Source organism: Gadus macrocephalus, chromosome 15 (assembly GCF_031168955.1).
Source record: "Gadus macrocephalus chromosome 15, ASM3116895v1".
NCBI lineage: Eukaryota > Metazoa > Chordata > Actinopteri > Gadiformes > Gadidae > Gadus > Gadus macrocephalus.
The window spans coordinates 10606493-10626586 of NC_082396.1; the positions used below are offsets into that span (position 1 = coordinate 10606493).

The 20094-nt window shown below is 43.8% G+C and overlaps 2 protein-coding genes across 4 annotated transcripts in view; one reads left to right on the forward strand and one right to left on the reverse strand.

Moving 5' to 3' along the window:
- The window catches only part of LOC132473135 (VPS10 domain-containing receptor SorCS1-like), a 50737-nt gene extending 39075 nt beyond the window's left edge, over positions 1-11662 (reverse strand). Inside the window, exon 1 of one of the 2 annotated variants that reach the window (XM_060073121.1) lies at positions 11552-11662. In XM_060073121.1, the coding sequence (XP_059929104.1) occupies positions 11552-11647 (96 nt within the window). In that variant the 5' untranslated portion in view covers positions 11648-11662. Of the gene's footprint in view, positions 1-409; positions 1167-11551 lie in introns of those variants that run through there. The other variant, XM_060073120.1, reaches the window with a different exon arrangement.
- smndc1 (survival motor neuron domain containing 1) overlaps positions 1-20094 on the forward strand; it is a 147318-nt gene that overhangs the window by 80484 nt on the left and 46740 nt on the right. The gene's annotated exons all lie outside the window — the stretch shown is intronic.

The window sequence follows — 20094 nt, forward strand, 5'->3', positions numbered from 1 at the left end:
CAATATGTAATGTTAATGCCCTATTGGAGGATAACAAAAAAAAGAATCTATATTTTCAATATAAGATTAATTACTGTATATAAGACTTATGTTAAATAAAATCACGTGAAAAACTGACTCAATCTTTATTCAGAAACATGTTTTCGGAGGTTGGTAAATGTCCTGCCTCCCTGCTTTACTGCGCAATGTGCCCAAGAGAGAAGTGAAACGCATGAGCACTGAGGATGACGCAAACACAGGTCAAACTAGACCCACGTTGAACTCAGATTAGGCTAATTGACGTGTTCATTCACTCAGAAAGATCCCGACTCTCACATCTCCACCGGCAGTAACGATGAGTGAGGACAGTTGGCCGAGCAGGAGGTTTAACGGTGCGCAAAAATTGGAATGAACGACCCATCATACTCACGCTGCTGTTCTGTCCAGACCAGTGCACCATGGCTTGGTTATGGGCCGAGTCCCCTGTCAGGGCGAATGATGTGCTCGTCAGCTTAAACTCAGTCTGGCCCGAAAGCGAAGACGTGTCTTCCTTACTATTCCATTGCAATTCGGACCAAGTTTCACTGCGCTTTCTTCGACGCGTAATCACAGTGTGGTTATCTTCGGACACGGCGTTGTGTTCCCCCTGCGCCCGGTTCGTGTGTTCGACGCCATGTGGGACTCTGCGATGGGTTGACTCCCCCGAGTGATAAACTTTCTCTTTGCCATTGAATGCTTCCTTTCCGGGAAAAATTGCTTTTTGCCTTAACTGTTGCTGATGCTCTCTCCACGAACTTTCTTTTAATCCCACCGATCCACCTCCGTCGAGTCGTTCACCGCTCTCCGGAGCCCCTTCGTCAGATGCGCCTTCGTTAAATCCGACAAACTCACCGCTGTACCGATCCCCATCCATCGACCGGAGGTCCGGCTGCTGTTGGCACGGCGGGGAGCATCTCGCCTCCGCTGTCGTTACGCACACGAGGGAAGTTAACGCCAATAGATAAACGCACTTCGCAACGGGCCAATACGGACAGGAAACTAAGTTTTTCTCCATTCTACGTCAAGTGCCGTGGGTCATTCGCGTTGAGAACATGAACATTTCGCTGTGGAGCCGCCGTTCTGTGTCATCGCCTCGACCGAGTGGAGTCCGCACTGTGGCGCGCCGGGGCGGTGCGCGGTTAGCGCTCCTCACACTGATGCAACCGACGCGTCAGAGGAGGGGCTGGGGGGCTGCTGCTTCTGCATGACGGGAGCAAGTCATTTATTCCCCGCATCTTGATCGCAACGTTTAGCGCGGAATTCAGTGTTTTTCAACTGTTGGGGTTGAAAGGTTGATTTTGTTTGTAGGCAATTATTGTCCGCTGCGTAGAAGGAAAGTTGGCCCGACGCGCTGGAATACTCCAAAGAATATGAGTAAAGCGTCGGCATCGCCCGTTTTGCATGTTTAATTTTCACTTCGTTAAATATGACAGGCGTTCATAGGCCTATAACTGTTTGTCTACTCGACTCGTTGGCTGGTTTACAGTTTTTTATTTGATGACGAATACCAAGAAGAAAAAAAAGAGAGCAGCCATTAGTGGATCCTAACATCGCCGTATATAACACAATTACACCTCACGCAGCCAACGGCCAATTGAAAGCTATTGACTATCCATTGGGCGGCGTTCCAGCAAACTTAATGTTCCACCGTTAGAACAACTCCAGCCTGCCCTGCCCCTATGATTACTTTCTATTTCTGAGCAGCGTTTAGTCAATAGCATGAGGAGGAGGATGTTGTTGACTAGTGACAGATGCCGAGGCAGCGACTCCGTGTATCGAACTGCCCCCCCCCCCACACACACACACACACACACACACACACACACACACACACACACACACACACACACACACACACACACACACACACACACACACACACACACACACACACACACACACACACACACACACACACACACCCTCGCCGCCTCCCCATCGCTCTCAACGAAGACGTGCGCCCTCTCCCGCGCACGGGTCAACTGCACTCATTGGAAGCCATTAGCGCGCGCGGCCTGCACGGACGGGCCTGTCACAATCCGTTTGAGTTTGGCCCCCGCCAGACGGAGGGAAACCACTCCGTAATGCAGATTGATGGCTGATCGAGAGGCGGACAGCGGCTAAAGCGGATCAGCTCCGGATTGGAACAAAGTAGATAGCCGGGTCCTCGCTGTGAAAGAAAGTGCAGGAGTAGCCTACCGCAGGACCAATTCAAATGGATTGAATAAATATTTAATTATCTTCGGTTTTAAGTTATGTTCTGTGGTTTCGGTTGCCTGAAGGAATTGGATTTCCAAGTCTGAGTTGTAGGCGTTTGACTAGAATGGATGTGGCAAATCATGCACACAAAGCAGCCGAAATTCAAACAGTCATTCCGGGCATCAAATAAATGCGAAAATGGAGATTACAAGAGTGGAATTCATAAACCGTTTGAAGAGTGCATTGAAAGGGAAGAAATAATTGCACAGCAAACCGGCATTAATAAATATACGGCTGAAATGTCACAGCGGAGAAGGGCTGATTCCAGAGCAAGACTTCACACATCGATGTCACATATCTGTTCATAACAAGCAGCCAGGAGGATGCATTGACTTTTACCAGCAAAGACTGCTGCTTCAGCTGTACGCCGGCCTGCATGAGAAACCGCTAGGGTCCCACTCACCACTGCTCTCGGGCTCAGGAAATACAGCACACATAAGGAGGTGAACAAGGACTCAATCTGTATTGGCTCTTTCTATTAATTCAATACGGACCAGCCATTTGTTAGACTATGGCGGGGAGGAATAAAGAAGGGTGTTGGGGGGGGTGGGGGGGTACTGTAGTAGGCCTACCTACTCAATGTCAACGGTGCCCATCCACTTCACGTTTCAAGTTCAATTTCCACATCCTTTGTTACCCACGAGCAGTAGAGCAACGTGGCACACTCTGATCAAATGAAAGAAGATAAAAAAATGGGGTTTGAGTAACAGAGCTCGACCGACAAGGCGTATTACAGTACGTGACACGTACTGTAAGCCCCACTGTCGTCGTCATCGTCTTAACAAGACATCTGTGATTGGGGGGTTAATCATCATAAACAGCAACACATGAAAATCAATACAGAACCAGACACCGCCCTCCTCCGCCACCCTCCATCTGCAAATGACTGCGGTACGGACGTGAAAATGGTCAGCTCCTCGTGACCCGGAGAGGGTGCTTTGATGGGTATTGAGATTGAATAGCTTCATGGGCACCGGAGAAATCCAATGCAGTAATTGATTCAGCAAAGCGCAAACCCCTCAATTATGGACGCATGAAAAGACGCAGTAAAGTGCAGAGCAGAGAGGAGCCCCGTTGAAGTATCGATTTCCATTTGATTTCTGCAAAATGCCTTTGTCTAGGTCTGGATGAATATTTTACTCCTTGACGTCTTTTTCAGAAAATCGTTGCGGTTTGTTATGAGTTCTGCATAATGAATTAATAAAGCGCGGCTCTGTGCTATTTATAGGGAGGTGTAAATGCAAATGTGGTGGCTTGACTTGCACACAAGCAGCCGCGTCATACATTATTAACAGAAATGTACGGGCGTGGAAACAGCGAGGTGATAAGAACAATAGTTACAGATTATTTTTTTCCATCCTTTTTTTCATTTTTTTTTCAAATGTAATAATTTCCATGATTGTTCTAATTACAAAAGCTTAAATTCCTGGAGCCTTCAAGTGGCTGCGGTTGCCCGGTCGATGCCGGACGGAGGGAGAGGTTTGAACTGCAACGGCAGCCGTCGAAGGGTCCAGCGGATCCGTGCTCTGACAGCCAGACAACACGGACCCCATTAGGACTATAGGGTTGACAAACTGCCACGACACAGCCAACGACGGGGAGCCATCAACTCCCACGCCATTCTTCGAGCGGTAGAAGTCATACTCCCCATGGAGAGCGACAGGACGGGATGTAGTGCAGTACCGGGTAGAGTGGGCGAATCCCAAGCCGAGGTGCCCTTGTTTCAATCGCCAATGTCTGCATCCCGACCTGTTGGCACCCTGCGGAGCAAGATGCCCCCCGAAGCACTGGCTCAGGGATGACATATCTGAATTCTGAATTCACTTTGCTCTCTCTCTCTTTCTCCCCCTCTCTCTCTCTAAGAAGTCAAGAAGGCACATGCAGTGCACAGGAGGTGACCATATCCCTAAAACCCATCCCGGTGAACTTCCCGGAGAAGCTGTCTGCACAGGGAAGATCGACGGTAATGAAGAGAGTCATGTGTAGGGAATGAAGACTCAAAACAACAAACCTGCCGGCACCGGAGCCATGGGGCTCGTGAGCCGGTAATAGACAATTTCACCCACCGCACGGCATCCCCGGAAGAGCCAATATCTATGCAATGCTGAAGAGGGTCTGGAGACAGCCCACACAATGGGAGGAATCCTGTCAATCAGGTGTGCCACTTGTCTATATACTTTCCCCACATTCCCTCCCCAATAACGTTGCATGTTGAATGTACAGTAGCCTGGTGTTATGATAGGCTCATTGGACATTTACAACTAGTACTTGAAGGTTAATCCAACGTTGTCAGGAGTCTGGAGACAGCTTCTAAAGTGCCCTGATCCATGTCTTTGAGATTTACAGTTGGGCCTGAGCACATTTGACTTTTATCAAGCGGCACTCAGGGAATATGCTGACGGGTATTGATCGCCATGACAGACAAGGGAACAGTAGGCTACGTGATTAATGTATCCTTTATAACGGCTGAAGAAAAAGGTATATAGCCAATATATAATGAGGCGATATTTTGCCAACTATATGGCCAACAACTTTCTCCCCTCGTACCACCTCAGGCAATTGTACTTTGTCACTGTATCATTTTGCATAATACAAAAACTTGGAAACAAAACATGATTAGCTTTATAAACATTACAAAGTGAAGTCAACAGTGAGTAAGACGTTGACCGTGACAAACAGGGAAACTGCCAACCTTGGTGGGGGGGGGGGGGGTTGGGGGAAGGAAAGCAGGCGGTAGCTGTCCATGGTGCTGCCTCAACAGCTTAATTAAACCAATCACATTTCATTAAAGATTTGCAACCGACATCATGACTGCGTGCCAGAGTGGAGAACACCCCCGGTCGACCCAGCGGACCCCTCCCCTACTGATGGCTGCATTGTGGGCACGTCTGCCACCAGGATAATGGGCCTCCACATCCAATTAAACTCCAAATTGTTCCCGCTGCAGTGTGAGAGGGGCTTTACTAGGGGTTTCGGCAGATTTATTCCGACCTGCCTTCCGCTAGCTAACGAGCTAGCTAACATGGTACGGGGGGTCATGAGTGTGAGGGTAGGGATAGAGAAGTATCACGCTTCCGTTGTGGGGATTATGCAGGCTACATAAGACACCATTTGTTTGCATCAATGCAACCACCGAGAGCTCACTCACATTCGTAAATAAGTAGTTATTTTATTACATTACGAGGCCGGTACATCTTGTTTAACTATGTGTCATAATGCCTAGACTTGTGTTATTTGCTGCTCCAATGCCTGCATATCCCTCACAGGATTAATGTTTATCTTGAGGATGCTAATAATCCTAAAGAAGTTGAGGGGGATGACGATGACGATTGCACGATTATTCAAAACAAAAATAATAATCCAATTGATACTTGTATTGTTCATCAATACATCGCTCCGATACTGACAAATCAAGGCATTACAGCCCGTCAATACAGCATGTCGAGTGTGTCAAAATGGCGGGTGTGTCAAAATGATCCACCACACACACACACAAACACACAAGCTGTACCGTTGATCCAAGGTTATCAGTGAGATTGTATTTTAATTTATTTTAGAATCCGATATGTTCTGAACCAGGGTGGTTTGGAAAATCTTGGCAGAAAAATGATAGCAAATGCATGATTTATGCATCAGGGTTTTTAAGTTTGAAACAAACTTTACATGCAGGCCGGGGCTATACATTCGATGTACCGTTATGAATATGAAACCGTCGGTATACAGGACGGAGCTCTCGGGTCAATATTTGGCATAGAAAACACGATGACCTTTCACATCTCATGTGCGGCTGCATCTTCATGAAGAAGAGGTGTCGGTGGAGTTTATGCATTCTCAGATGGTTATTCATGAAGCTTCACAAAAGAAAGAAAGAAAAAGGTCACTGTGCGTTGCTATTCAGAAAGTGCACACGCTTTGAGATAAACGTTCAGGTAACACACACAACTAGTGTTGTACACAAAGCAATGCTCTTTTCTCTAATGAGGTCAACACAAGTCCTTCTTGGCTATAGGAAAGGCCAAACGAAGGCAAATTAATAAACTGTGCATTCGTTGGGGGGGTGGTTATGAAGGGGAAACTCCCACACACATCCTTATGAGTTATTCACAAAGTAAAATCGAACTCCATCACCCTACAGAGGAAAACCCTTTTCATTTTCAGGAATGCCTTTAAGCAAGCTGGGTTAGAGAAGGAGAGAGAGCGAGAGACAGAGAGGGCAAGAGTGAGAGCGAGAGACATCCGGCAAGATATCAATTATTAATCAAAGCTTATATCACAACCTAGCAGATCAAAAAAGCAATACTTGAACGATACTACTAGGGGGCATGTCGTATATTTAGCAACCTCCAGAAAACACAAATCTCAAAGATGGAATGGTTAGTGTTTTTCACATCTGACATGAGCGGGGGCACGACAGGGGCGTGTTCAGGGAGCAGCCTAGGGGGAACACGCGCCGCCCCAACAAATCGTATTTGCCACCCCAGGTGCCACCCAATTACCTACGTTTGATTGGCTCTCTGACCTGGTAAACGAGTAAACCCGAAAAAATGCCAAACTGCCAAAAACCCAGAGAAGAATAAGAAGTTTGATTCGAGTCAACTAAACCAATCGTCAAGAAGACTTTTCACCAGCAGCACCAATCCGATTTGCGTGCCCCAGGTGTTTATTAGCGCTACGCTCGGCTGTAGGAACTCGCCCCGGTGTTTATTAGCACTACTCTCAGCTGAAGGAACTCGCCCCGATGTGGATGCGCAGACAGGTGTCAGAGTTATCAAAACAGCAGAACAGCAGACAGTGATTCTTATGAGAAATGTACTTATTGTAAGTCACTTTGGATAAAAGCGTCTGCTAAAAGCCCTAATTGTGAATGTAAAGGTAAATGTGTCTTCAGCCTGGTCAGTCTGAGTAGAAAGTAATGGCCGACACAGACCCACATAGGGGGCTTTTTAAAAGACAGAAGCCAAAAAATAAGCAATTCAGTTGTGGAGATGGGAGATGAGTCAGTGTAAAATAAAGGGAAGGCCCACTCTGTACACAACAAACGCATTGCTGTAAAGAATTTTAACAATCAACAGCTAGAAAGTCCATAACTGGCCATGATAACAAGAATATTAAAGTTAGAGCCACCAAAACACTGAGTCACTGACTATAGGCCTAGGTGTGTGTGTGTGTGTGTGTGTGTGTGTGTGTGTGTGTGTGTGTGTGTGTGTGTGTGTGTGTGTGTGTACTTCATGCCAACACTGCATAAGTGGCAGGGGTAGTATGAAGTTCAGGCTTATGACTTGGTCCACCGACTCAGAAAGTCTGGACCCTGGAGCGCCCACATACAGACGCACGTGCATGTGTTCCTTTATAATTTATTTGGCAGGCATATGTTGCAGCATAGGGGAGCCCTGTCGGTCCTGTGAGTATCTTTGTACCGTCTCGTATCAGAAGCTCAGGATATCTCTTCACGCCAACATAGAACACGCGCTCCGTGCTTTAAAAAAATACATGAATATTTGATGATTTTGCTAGCAGGCTACGAATGGAAGCGCACGAACGGATTTGCATTCCAAACTTATGCAGGAAACTCCTTCGTTTACTTCACAGGCTTTGAAAGTGCAAAAGGATTGGCATTTATTATCTCTCTCATTAAACTCAATGCCAGAACAGGATTTGAGGCTTTAGATGAGATTTTCCCTGACCACTCCTGGAAATTATTATTCTTTTTGATCACTTCTGAGTCAAGTAAAAATAATATACCGCATTGTTCTTTGTGTAGTTGCATGACACAAAATACGGTGCTATTTTTAGGATCTTTCTGTGCACTGTGTTAAAACTTTTCTGACGCCTCAGTTGCTGCCAATGCACAGATGAAACTGATTTGACAGCATAAGCGTTGTTAAACACAAAAGCTTCCATCTCAATAGATAACATTGAGCCATCGCTCGGTAGGAGAGCCCGATAGACATCTCCCTCAGGTGAATGCATCATTTGATAATGACTAGATCCTGTTAACCTTTGTTAAGACATTCATTCAAGTAGCTTTTAACAGACCACTCGGGAGCACGGCTCTTAGAAGAAACAAGAATCATTAAACATTAAAAATACACGGTTCATTTTTCTCTCCACTGAACATAAAACATTCAGCATGCAGTCAATGGAAGTGGACGGTCAACGAATCTCATAAAAATTTTCCCGTCCGGAATCCATTGACGTATGAAAGTGGACTTCTTCAAAGACATGACACCTTGCTAGGGGACGTCGTCGGCACATCATTAAAACTTGGTCCTCAAAGCAAGCTACTCATCTCTGCTCCAACCGCCTCCAGCTCCACAACCAGCAACACAAAGAAACACTGGTGCGTGTCAGCAGGTACTACATGCTATAGGCCTTCATTTATTTTCACCCTTGCAACGTTTAATTAAACTTAGAGTATGACGGGACGGGTGGGTGGGGCGCGGGGGGTTTAAATCTTGACGTTAACCAGCGGAAGGTTGCAGGAAACTCATTAGTTGGAACGTCCCCCTGTGTGAATTGTCCCGAATCCTGATGAGTCAGCCACGCCAAGCATCCTCATTACACACACACACACACACACACACACACACACACACACACACACACACACACACACACACACACACACACACACACACACACACACACACACACACACACACACACACACACACACACACACCTACGCACGCACACACAGACAGACACACACATACACATCTGGACTGGCAGATCCCTAAGGGGGAGCTGATGAAAACATGCACACACATGTCGCACATATAGTCACACATGCATGAATGAAAATGGACACAGACACACACATCTAACTGAACAGGGGTACACACACAGACACATGCACACCCAGACTAGAACACGGGTACAAAGATACATATACACAAAACACACACAACTGAACACACTTAAGGCTATTCATTACAATCAAAATCTTTTCTTGATTCTAAAGGATTCTTGATTCATGCATAAGGGGTGCTTATTTCAGGGTCTACTCCAGTCTGCTACGAAAAGCTGTGTGGCAAATCAGGGCACGAAGCACAGTACAGTGTGTATAAGATAATGTTATTTTTATATTTAAAAAAATATAGAACCTCATTTCAATAATGTTAACACATAAAGGCAAACATAAAATAACGGATTTGTGGAAAGATGTGAATGGATTTAAAATCATAAAAGTATCTGGATCTTACCTGAATCTATGTTTTTCACCCAACCCCTAATATGCATACATATTTGCATATGCATTTAATATCAGCAATGCAGATGTAGTGGCAAACACACACACGCACACATTAAATCCAAAAATGCAGTTTATGCATATGCAGATCCTCTAATCATCTAATGCCTGATCACCCACCTTCACACACTCACATAAACACACACATGCATGCACACATGCATGTCTCAGTATACACACACACACACACACACACACACACTCACACACCCACACTCCCATTTATACTGCGTGATTTACAGCCCATTTAACACACTGGTTTGGGAAAGCATCTACAGTAGCGACAGGAGGGTTGTAGCTGTGAGCTGTATCGAGGATGACCTTCCACAGAACGGATCGCACAGCTGTTACTCATTGTCTCTTTATTAAGTTTTACTATGTATTTTCTTTCATTTAGCACAGCGTGTCCCATCCTATCCTTTTAAGTTCCCGGCACCCCCACAGCCCTTCATCGGCAAGAATACCAACCACTTGGAATACTTTTGAACCATTCTAATTTCATCATGATTCGTATTGTGATTGGTATAGGTGGTTTGAAATGGAAGAAGCTGTGGCTTACTTTGGTTTCTGGTCTATATTTCAACAATCGGCATCAACAAGCAACATATTTAATATTTAATAAATTCAACACATCATCAGTTGACGTGGTATTCTTTGCTTTGTAAGTTGAACAAAGCTAAATCAAAGACTGCCCTGGAACGTGCTCAGTTCGGAAACACTGACTTTCCAGAGAATACAGAGAATCCCGACGCGCGTCATTAAAGATGAGCAGGTAGCTGTTAGGGCCTCTTCCTCATGGATGCATACAGGTTAGGCTGCGGACAGTGGGGTTCAAACCAGCAAGCTTTTGGCTTTTTTTTTTCACTTTTTCACCAAAGAATGTGTTGTTTACTTTTGCACAAATAACTTTTTGGACAGCCCCTACATACAGGACCTAAATTCAGTACCATACTCAGTTTTCTATTTTAATTGGAAATTCCCTGCAGTGCTACATCGTTCCGTTACAAAATATAACCTCAGCAGTGTTGTGCTTTGGTTTCCAATGGTTAAGCACACACACACACACACACACACACACACACACACACACACACACACACACACACACACACACACACACACACACACACACACACACACACACACACACACACACACACACACACACACACACACATCTGTGTTGTATTTGGATGAAATATCTCAGACAGCATACATCCTCGGACCCAAGGGACCCCGATACACACATGAATTGTTTTTATCTTTCTTCAGACAAAGTGAGACCAAAGTATTAGCCATGTCGAGGGAATCGCAAAACCAGCTTCAGGAACATGGGAGTTTCATATCGACAGAAACGCCATACTCTATCTGGCCGTGTTGCCGTCCCTCCAGACCGCAGAGTGGCGGCGTGTGGGGGAGGGGGCTCATGTGGGGGAACCAGGAACAATACATGTACGTCCGCCATATCGACTTCCTGTATTAGAGTCTGAGATTTATGTACACTTGCACCACAAAAGACTTGGCGTTCTGAAAGGCCCACATGAATCAATGGGCTTTGGAGGAGCAGCTTTTTACCTAATGGGGAGTGCCCTGTGTTCTGAATTAAAGGGCATCATCAAAAATCAATAATTGAAAAGAACTGCCACTTTTGGCCATCTATTTTGAAAGTATGCACACAGCAGGTCCCAGGAGGAAACCTGAAGAGAAAGACTACTTTTTGTTTCTATTTCAACTTTGTACAGTGTAATGTGCAGTACATGCATGCGATGAGAACAATATATGAGTCCCATGTAAAAATACAAAGAGTTGCTTATAGTAGCAATACATTTTGTAATTAAAAAATATGGCCAACAGTAGACCCAAGCAAACATACCATTATCCACAGAGTTGTTCTAAACACAGAATGTATCTAAAAAAAAAACATTGTTAATGTTATAAAACGCACAGCTTATTTTAATACAAACCCTTCCCATTCAACAATATTCATATAAAATATTGTATAACTTATTCCAACACACATACCTGCAGTAGAAGGAAAAAACCTGTCCGCCTTTGGATCAACTTTGGTAGTGTGCTGAGCTCACAGTATCTGCGTTGATAAAACAGAACAAAATACATGACTGAACACCACCTGAACAGCTTACACGAAGTGGAGAAAGTTCCTGGCGAACTGAAAACCTAATTAGCATAAATTTACGAAATGCGATGCCAATTAGTTTCTTCAGTTGACAGCTTTTTATTTCACAGTATGGTTTTCAAGTTAAACTGCATTACTTTCAAAAGAATAATAAAATGTACAGGAAACGTTCCACAGTAGACACTCACCTCTTGCTTCCATGCTTCAAAGCAACACCGTTCTGAGACAGTATGGCAACACGTCGAGGACAAAACACCCGCAGTTTACTTTTACATATGTCAAAGCGACAAAAAATATTTATGGTATCTATTATATAGCAAATTACAAAAACAACACACTCACACACACACACACACACACACACGCGCACACACACACACACACACACACACACACACACACACACACACACACACACACACACACACACACACACACACACACACACACACACACACACAAAGACATACATAGCCTTAGGAAAATAAATAACACTGGTGTTAGGACAACAATCTCCCCCTGAAGCAAACAACGACTCTGACCTGTTGGCACCCTGTGGAGCAAAATGCCTCCAAACCCACTTGCTTATTGAATGACATCGGAATTCTCTCTCTCTCCCCCTCTCTCCCTCTCTCTCTCTCTCTCTCTCTCTCTCTCTCTCTCTCTCTCTCTCTCTCTCTCTCTCTCTCTCTCTCTCTCTCTCTCTCTCCTTCTCCCTCTCTCTCCCAACACATATGTCAGTCTTCTGATGAACTTGGGAGGGATTTGAGCCCTTATGACTAATGGGCCACCTGTGGAGAGGTTAAGCAATTTCAAGTCACATCTTGAATAAGAGAGGACACGGAGGACATGACATTTCAATCGGACATGCAGTTGAAAGATCACCGCCGGCTTCTCCCCAGTCCACAGGACATTAATGCTTGGCGTCGCCTGACCAGGGTCAGTAAAATTATTCAGGACTCCAGCCACCCAAACAACGGCCTCCTCTGCTGGCTGAGGCCGGGGAAGAGATGGCATACGGGTAGGGCAAAGACAGAGAGACTCATGCAGAGCTTCTACCTCAGAGCCATATGGTTCCTGAAGAAGAAGCATGTCAAAAGGTCTATGTGATCCCCAATCCCCGCCGAACATACTGACATGCCCGCAATAGACTCTCACAGACTCTATCAATAACTCTCAGTGGAATATATACGGCACACCGTCACTTTAACCATATGCTGCTACATATGGCACTGTACATTTAATACTGCTTCCTCCAAGCATCGTCTGAACCAATATGCGTATGTTTGTAGGCCTATATATATAAATAAGTCTCATCTACAGTGATTTAATTTATTTTAAATAATTTTATTTTTTATAAACTACATCAACTATAAACTACTATTTAATCAATCTTATACTTTACATTTAATATGTACGCGCAGTCGAAGGAGTAGCATTTCACTGCTAGCTGTGCAGTTATTTATGACTTTGAATGGAAAAATATCTTGAAAACACACACACACACAGGCTTGCAATGACCTAAAATCAAGCTTTCAATTAGCACACGTTTATCCAGAGCAACTAACAGGTGAATGTAATCAAAGCAAGCAATCAGAACTGGAGTGCCATGAAAGGAAATCCAAGTAGGTACAGGTAATAATGGATAACGTGTCTCTTATCTTAAACACGAATAGACTGCAGTAAACGACATGAGCAATTTTGAACAAAATAATTATTGCTGATTGCAGCAGCAAGCTTCTATTATATAAAAAATGAATTTCTAATGATACACACTCGCCTGAATTTGGTCAAGGTCAAGTTGCCTTTTGAATGCAACACGTGATGGGATGGGACTGTTTCGTTCGCATTGTGGTCGCAGTTGTCTTTTAACCCTGCTCTATGTAGATCTGTCGTGCACACATCCGAATCGTCTCTGGATCCACGGGGTTTGTCGGTGATTGTAAGAATTCTGAACAGAGCTTAAACAACTGTGATATAACACCCCTAGTTGTTTCCACACCTCTCCATCAAATGTGCTAATTGGGCGGTAGCTGCACGCTTTTTCCCAGCGAATCAAAAGAGGCGAGAGACAGATAGAGAGACAGTAGATGTATGGAGATGTTCTTCCCCCCCTCCCCCTCTGTCATCGAGACACACACTCCCTGAAGATTTGCATCTCTGTGTAAAGAGGCAGAGACCAAATACCTCCGAGACGACTTCTTTGGCGTTCTATTCCGAGTTGCCGATGCTGAACAGACGCTTGTCAGAGAGGGCCAACATAAAGGGGCTTGGGGGAACAAAGGAAAAAAAAACAGTTGCTGGTTCAAATTAGTACTGTAAGTAAGTCGGAGAGAGTCATACGCTGACGTCAAGTCAGGTCTCGAGCCGTGAAAATCCTATTTATGGAGCTGTAACTCCACTGTCGAGGTGCGAACAACGCGCGACCTCACCGTACGGATACGCTGAATATATTTCCCTGTGAAAACATCTACAACAAGTAGAGCACAGCCTTCGTGAGGAGGAGGAGGAGGAGGAGGAGGAGGAGGAGGAAGGGGTGGGGTAGGAAGAGGAGGGGGAGAAAGGAGGAAGAGGAGGAGCAGACACAAGCAAGCACACGTGGGTTGCACTTAGAAGTTTCCAGGAGAACTTCTGAGAACATTTTTGATGTGACAGCATTAGAAATGTTGCTGGCATCAAAGGTGCAACTTTTAGTTGGGGAGGGGGGGTGAGGGGGGAAAGCAAAACTCACACTAATGATCAACTTCCTTCCTGACATTTAAATCTGACGATCTGTGGGAGAGAGAGACGTGATGGACACCAAAACCTGATGTTTCCCTACCTCGTACGGTTCTACGCTTATCTCGTCTTACTTTACACCAGAAATGCCAGCTTCAGCTATTAAGACTCAATCTGATGGCTCCTTTTCACTTGATTTGTAATTCACAGAGGGAGGGAGGGAAGGAGGGATGGAGGGAGGGAGAGAGAGAGAGTGAGTGGCGAGGATTCTTGGAAACTCTTGGAGACATAAGTAGGTTATAATTACCTCAATGTCAGTCTTGAAGATACGACTTCTGCAGAATAGTCCTGCGTTTAAGCATGCATGCCTTGTTGAAAATGTGTCAAATTTGTCAAAATATTTGGAAGAAAATTTCCAAAATAGATTCGATCTCAGTCTCTCTCTCAGTTCCTATATCTAATATGGATAGCCGTATAAAGTCAGCCGTATAAAGGCGTTTATCCTCACGCTGAACACATACTTTATTCCTTTTTCTAAGAGAGCCTTCCTAAACTGCCATTGTAGAACCAAGGAATGAAATAACGCGATTTCCGAACCCTCTCCGTTCCAAGAGAAAGGTTTTTAAATGTTTTATTAGCACCATCCACATTTTTGAGATGTTTGACGGTGGATGCCTTGGCTTCTCTGTGGCACAGTTTTCCAACTTAATGAATAAAATATAACCCCCCCCACACACACACACACACACACACACACAGACACACACACACACACACACACACACACACACACACACACACACACACACACACACACACACACACACACACACACACACACACACACGGGTGTGCTTAAGCAACAAACAGAAAATGCTGTCTGGATTGATTGTCAACATCTTCCAATCGGAAACCTGTGAATGGTGAATAAGATCCAGCGATACGGTGCTGCTCACAAGCAACGCTGGTTTCTGACAGGAATAAAACAAAAAAACATCTATAATATTAAGGATAAAGGACAACAGAATATGTTGTTCTTTTAAGCACATTGCATGATTGACAAGTAGCAATGCACTTGTGCTTTGCGATTCTGTCAGGATTGACTTGAGTTGTTTATGATCATTTTTCCAAGCTCTGTGGCTGCTCACTGCATCTGTAGTTTTCCTTCAACCAGAAGTTATTAATTAGCTTTGATCATGTATTCAGAGCAATAGGAATCCATAACCGCAGGTGATGCTTTTAAGTGCTCATTGGAGACATTGTATTCACAAGTCCAGGTTTCTGTGTGTTTGTCAGTTTATATTGAGTCAGTCTTCTGGTATATAGAACAGACATGTTCTGTCTGCAACTGGCCTGACTCAATGGTCTCTAGATAACACAAAAACATACTGAGATATGGAACACACACTCTCTCTCTCTCTCTCTCTCTCTCTCTCTCTCTCTCTCTCTCTCTCTCTCTCTCTCTCTCTCTGTCTCTCTCTCTCGGTCTCTCTCAATGTTTCAACCAGTGTGCAGTACATGACAGTGTTTGAACACTGTGCGCTACGTGCAAATGTTTCAACATTGTCTGATCAACCGAGTAGACACACATGGCCAGCAGGAATCACAACATTACTATTGAGTTAAGGGAAGATTATTATGATTTATTCTTTGTTTTTACCATATCAGTGGGCTGACATGGATACCCCTATCTCTCTCTCTGTGTCCCTCAAATCTATTTTCTCTCTCTCTATAAGAGAGAGAGAGAGAGAGACATGTATATATAAATATATATACATATAGAGAGAGAGACATATATAGAGTATAGATATTATATCTCTTTCTCTCTCACTCTCTCTCTCTCTCTCTCTCTCTCTCTCTCTCTCTCTCTCTCTCTCTCTCTCTCTCTCTCTCTCTCTCTATATATATAAATATATATATATATATATACATATATAAATATATAAATATCTCGCACCAGAGGGAGAGGTCTCTCACCTGTCTCTCTCTCTCTCTCTCTCTCTCTCTCTCTCTCTCTCTCTATATATATATATAAATATATATATATATATATATATATATATATACATATATAAATATCTCAATTCCTGGGTCAGAGGGTTAATATGGAAGAAGAAAGGAAGAGGGCAAATGTGTTACTCATTTCATTGAAAAATGTGTTCATAATCACAGGATAGGGAAATGTAGCACCTGACCCAAGGCTGTGTATAATGGGCAGGAGAGGCCTGCGTTTCTATTGGCTGATGTAGTTTACATTTCTTTGTCTGTTTCTGTGAATGCTGCATAGAAAATCAGAAAATAAAGGAAGCAAAAAGGAATCTTTCATTTCTTGGGAATGTACAATGCAATGGACAAAGACCATATATAGTGGACTGCCCACGCAGCTTCATCATCTATTGGTTGAGAATGTACTTTAGATTAACTGAAGGGGTTAGACTGGCTGGTATTCATGCATTTCTCCGCCTGACCTCACAGCCATTTCCGTGAGTTAGAGGAAGGAGCCCTTCCAGCTGAATATGGCTATGTATGGAGAGATCTGCATGGCTCCATTCATTTGTTTCTATTCATTTAGTTATATTGTCTACATTTAGAGATGCTAGACAAGCGTTCTACATTTACTGCTAGTGCTGCTGTCCCCCGACCCAACCCCGGATAAGCGGTTTGAAGATGAGGATGATGATGAGATCTACATTTGAAACGATTGACGTTCACGTGGTCAGTGCTAGACTTTACAATGAAAACATATGCACATATATTCCCTGTATGACTTCCAAAACCACTCCTTACTACTACCATTACTTTTATAACTTCATTACAGTACTTTTCCTATAATAATAATAATAATATATATAGTACTCATGCTACTAACGCTACTGCAAAAAATATCACAATGACAATAATAATGTACCGACAAACTTTCAAATTAAACAAAATGAAATAATAAAAGGTAATTTTTGCTGCTTTTGTTGCCAGATCATAACCCCCCCCCCCAGAAATGTACCGTTGTTAATTAAAAACATTGTTCATATGTTAGCAATGTCCTCACATTAATTATTACATTGTTCATATTTCAGGCCTTATCCGAACCGCGTAGCTACAAGCTCGGTTCAGGCACCGACTAGCTTTTCAATTATGAACACACCTCCCCTCCTACCTCTACATCCCCTGGCTTCACACTTCAACCGCTTCATCCTTTCTAAGACAAAGTAATTACCAAACTGGCTATTCAGTGGATTTGTGCCAAAAAAGTGTGTCAGACTTAGATTATAATTTATTTATGTTCCATTTATTTTATTCAGAAAAAGGCATGCAATTATTCCACCCACCCTGAACAGCCTGTACAAGATCAAGTGTTAGACGTACAAAAAAATTTGACGTACACATATTCAGGTTTTCTATCTACAAATATCTGTATATTATGATATTTATTTCTGCATCTGAAGATATACAGATACACAGAATTTGCTGAAGCTTGGTAATTTATTTCTATTCATCGGTGGTCTTCGGGCTCTGGAGACAGCTTTTTATTCCTCACACTCTGCTCTCTCTCTAACCACACTCATGCAGGGACATGGCGGCTGGATTGTTCTGTCTTTAAACCTGCGATGGAGAGGCCAAACCAAAACGCAGTCTAAGTGGACAAGCTTTCAGTAGGCCTCTCTCTCTATCTACACGTTTCTTTGTATGTGTGTTATCCACGATTAGATGAAGGGACTCTGTTTGTGTGTGTGTGTGTGTGTGTGTGTGTGTGTGTGTGTGTGTGTGTGTGTGTGTGTGTGTGTGTGTGTGTGTGTGTGTGTGTGTGTGTGTGTGAGAGAGTGAGTGAGTGTGTGAGTGTGTGTGTGTGTGTGTGTGTGTGTGTGTGTGTGTGTGTGTGTGTGTGTGTGTGTGTGTGTGTGTGTGTGTGTGTGTCCTTGCATGTGTGTGTGTGTGTGTGTGTGTGTGTGTGTGTGTGTGTGTGTATCCGCGTGCTTGTGTAAATGAATGTGTGCTAACGTGCATGTGTGTATGCCAACATGTGTGGGTGCTTCTCAGCATTCTCAGTGTGTGTGTGTGTGTGTGTGTGTTTCTGATCCTCTGATTAAGTGCCATTCTGATGAAGAGTGACACAACACAGATAGCGATAAATTGAGGTTAGCCGAACCTGTTATGCCTGTGACCCCTTCCCCACACATATACACACACAGATACACCGTACCCCGTTGCTACACTACAAGCAACACAAGGATGAAAGATACAGACCCCAGTGACGTCACACATGCTCATGGCACTCAATACATAGCAACGTCGCACATTCAATCATAAAAGATAACAGATAGCGCTATAGCGGACAAACGTCCCAAGATAACGTCGGATTGGATCGGACTGTTCAGCCTTTAGTTACAAGATGAGATAAGATATGTTATGTTATGATATGTTGTTGCTGTGAGGAGCATTGCCTGTGTGGTTTGCGCATTAGCGGGTTGAGCAACCAAGCCACCTGTTCGCTCTGAGGAGAAGTTCAAATTCGAACCTAAAACGACCCTCTGAACACGCTAGACACTGGATGACCATATATGTTACATGTGCACCCTGCCCCATCCAACCCTATTGCCGTCACCAGTGTGTCGCAGTGGTATAAACTCGATGCTCTGACTCCCCTGACAGTTCCCAACTTGCTCATTAGCCAGCAGCCCATCACCATTGACAATATCTATTTTAATACTACTATGCATGCCTATTATGACACCCATTGCTCTGCTTACCATCCCTGGAGGGAAGGATCCCTCACATTGCATTCCTTCTAAAGATTTCTTCGATTGTTAATTAAAGATTTTTGTCTTGCCCTTTGGGGGGCTAGGGAAAAGGGGGTTTCATAAATATAAGGCCTGTGTAAATTCCTTTGAGACTGTAACTGTGTTTAAGTTTTAATACAATTAAAACTGACTTGAGTTGTCGTGACTTGACTAGGCCTATTAATCCCACACAGAAGATGCTGGTCGCGATGTAAGGTATCATAGTGTGTGCGTGTGCATGCATGTGCATGTGTGCGCATGCGTGCATGGTTGTTTGTGTGTATGTGTGTGCGTGAGAGAGAGTTCTTTGTGAAACTGTGGCAGAGTAGATTTGCTCACATTGTTCTGAGCCCAACATCTTTTGATGTAGTGTGTTCAGCAATGTTTGAATTGGGAGAAGCAATGCAGCACATTTAGACTCCGCTGGAACTGCTGCATTGCTTTTAGAATTGCAAACATTGCTTCTGAACTCAGTTCAGAAATAACACATATTCATCCCACTAGTTGGTGCTTTTTCCGTTAATGGTTGCGTCTACTTTTTTAAATTATTTTACTATCCATTTTTGTTCTTGTTGGGCAAACCACGAAGAAAAAATGGACGAAACAGCAGTCCTAATGAATTCCATATACTAGCCACATTATTCCTGAAGCAGCCTCAAATACCAAATGATTGAAAAAAAAAAGCACTGACGATAATAAATGCAGTTTACAACCACCATTAGCATTAAACAGTTTTAGCAGTTGATAGGAAAACAAATGGTCATGTTTGGTATGGCTTCAAGCGGTTGGGTGGTGGCGACATGAGCGACCTCTTACTTATGAACATTAGCTTGCTGTTCTTGGCCCACACCTCTTATTATTCCTCAGCGTACACATTAGCGTAAAGGTTTCGTGTGAATGCTTTGTATGAGGCGGTGTGCAAGCCTACATCCATC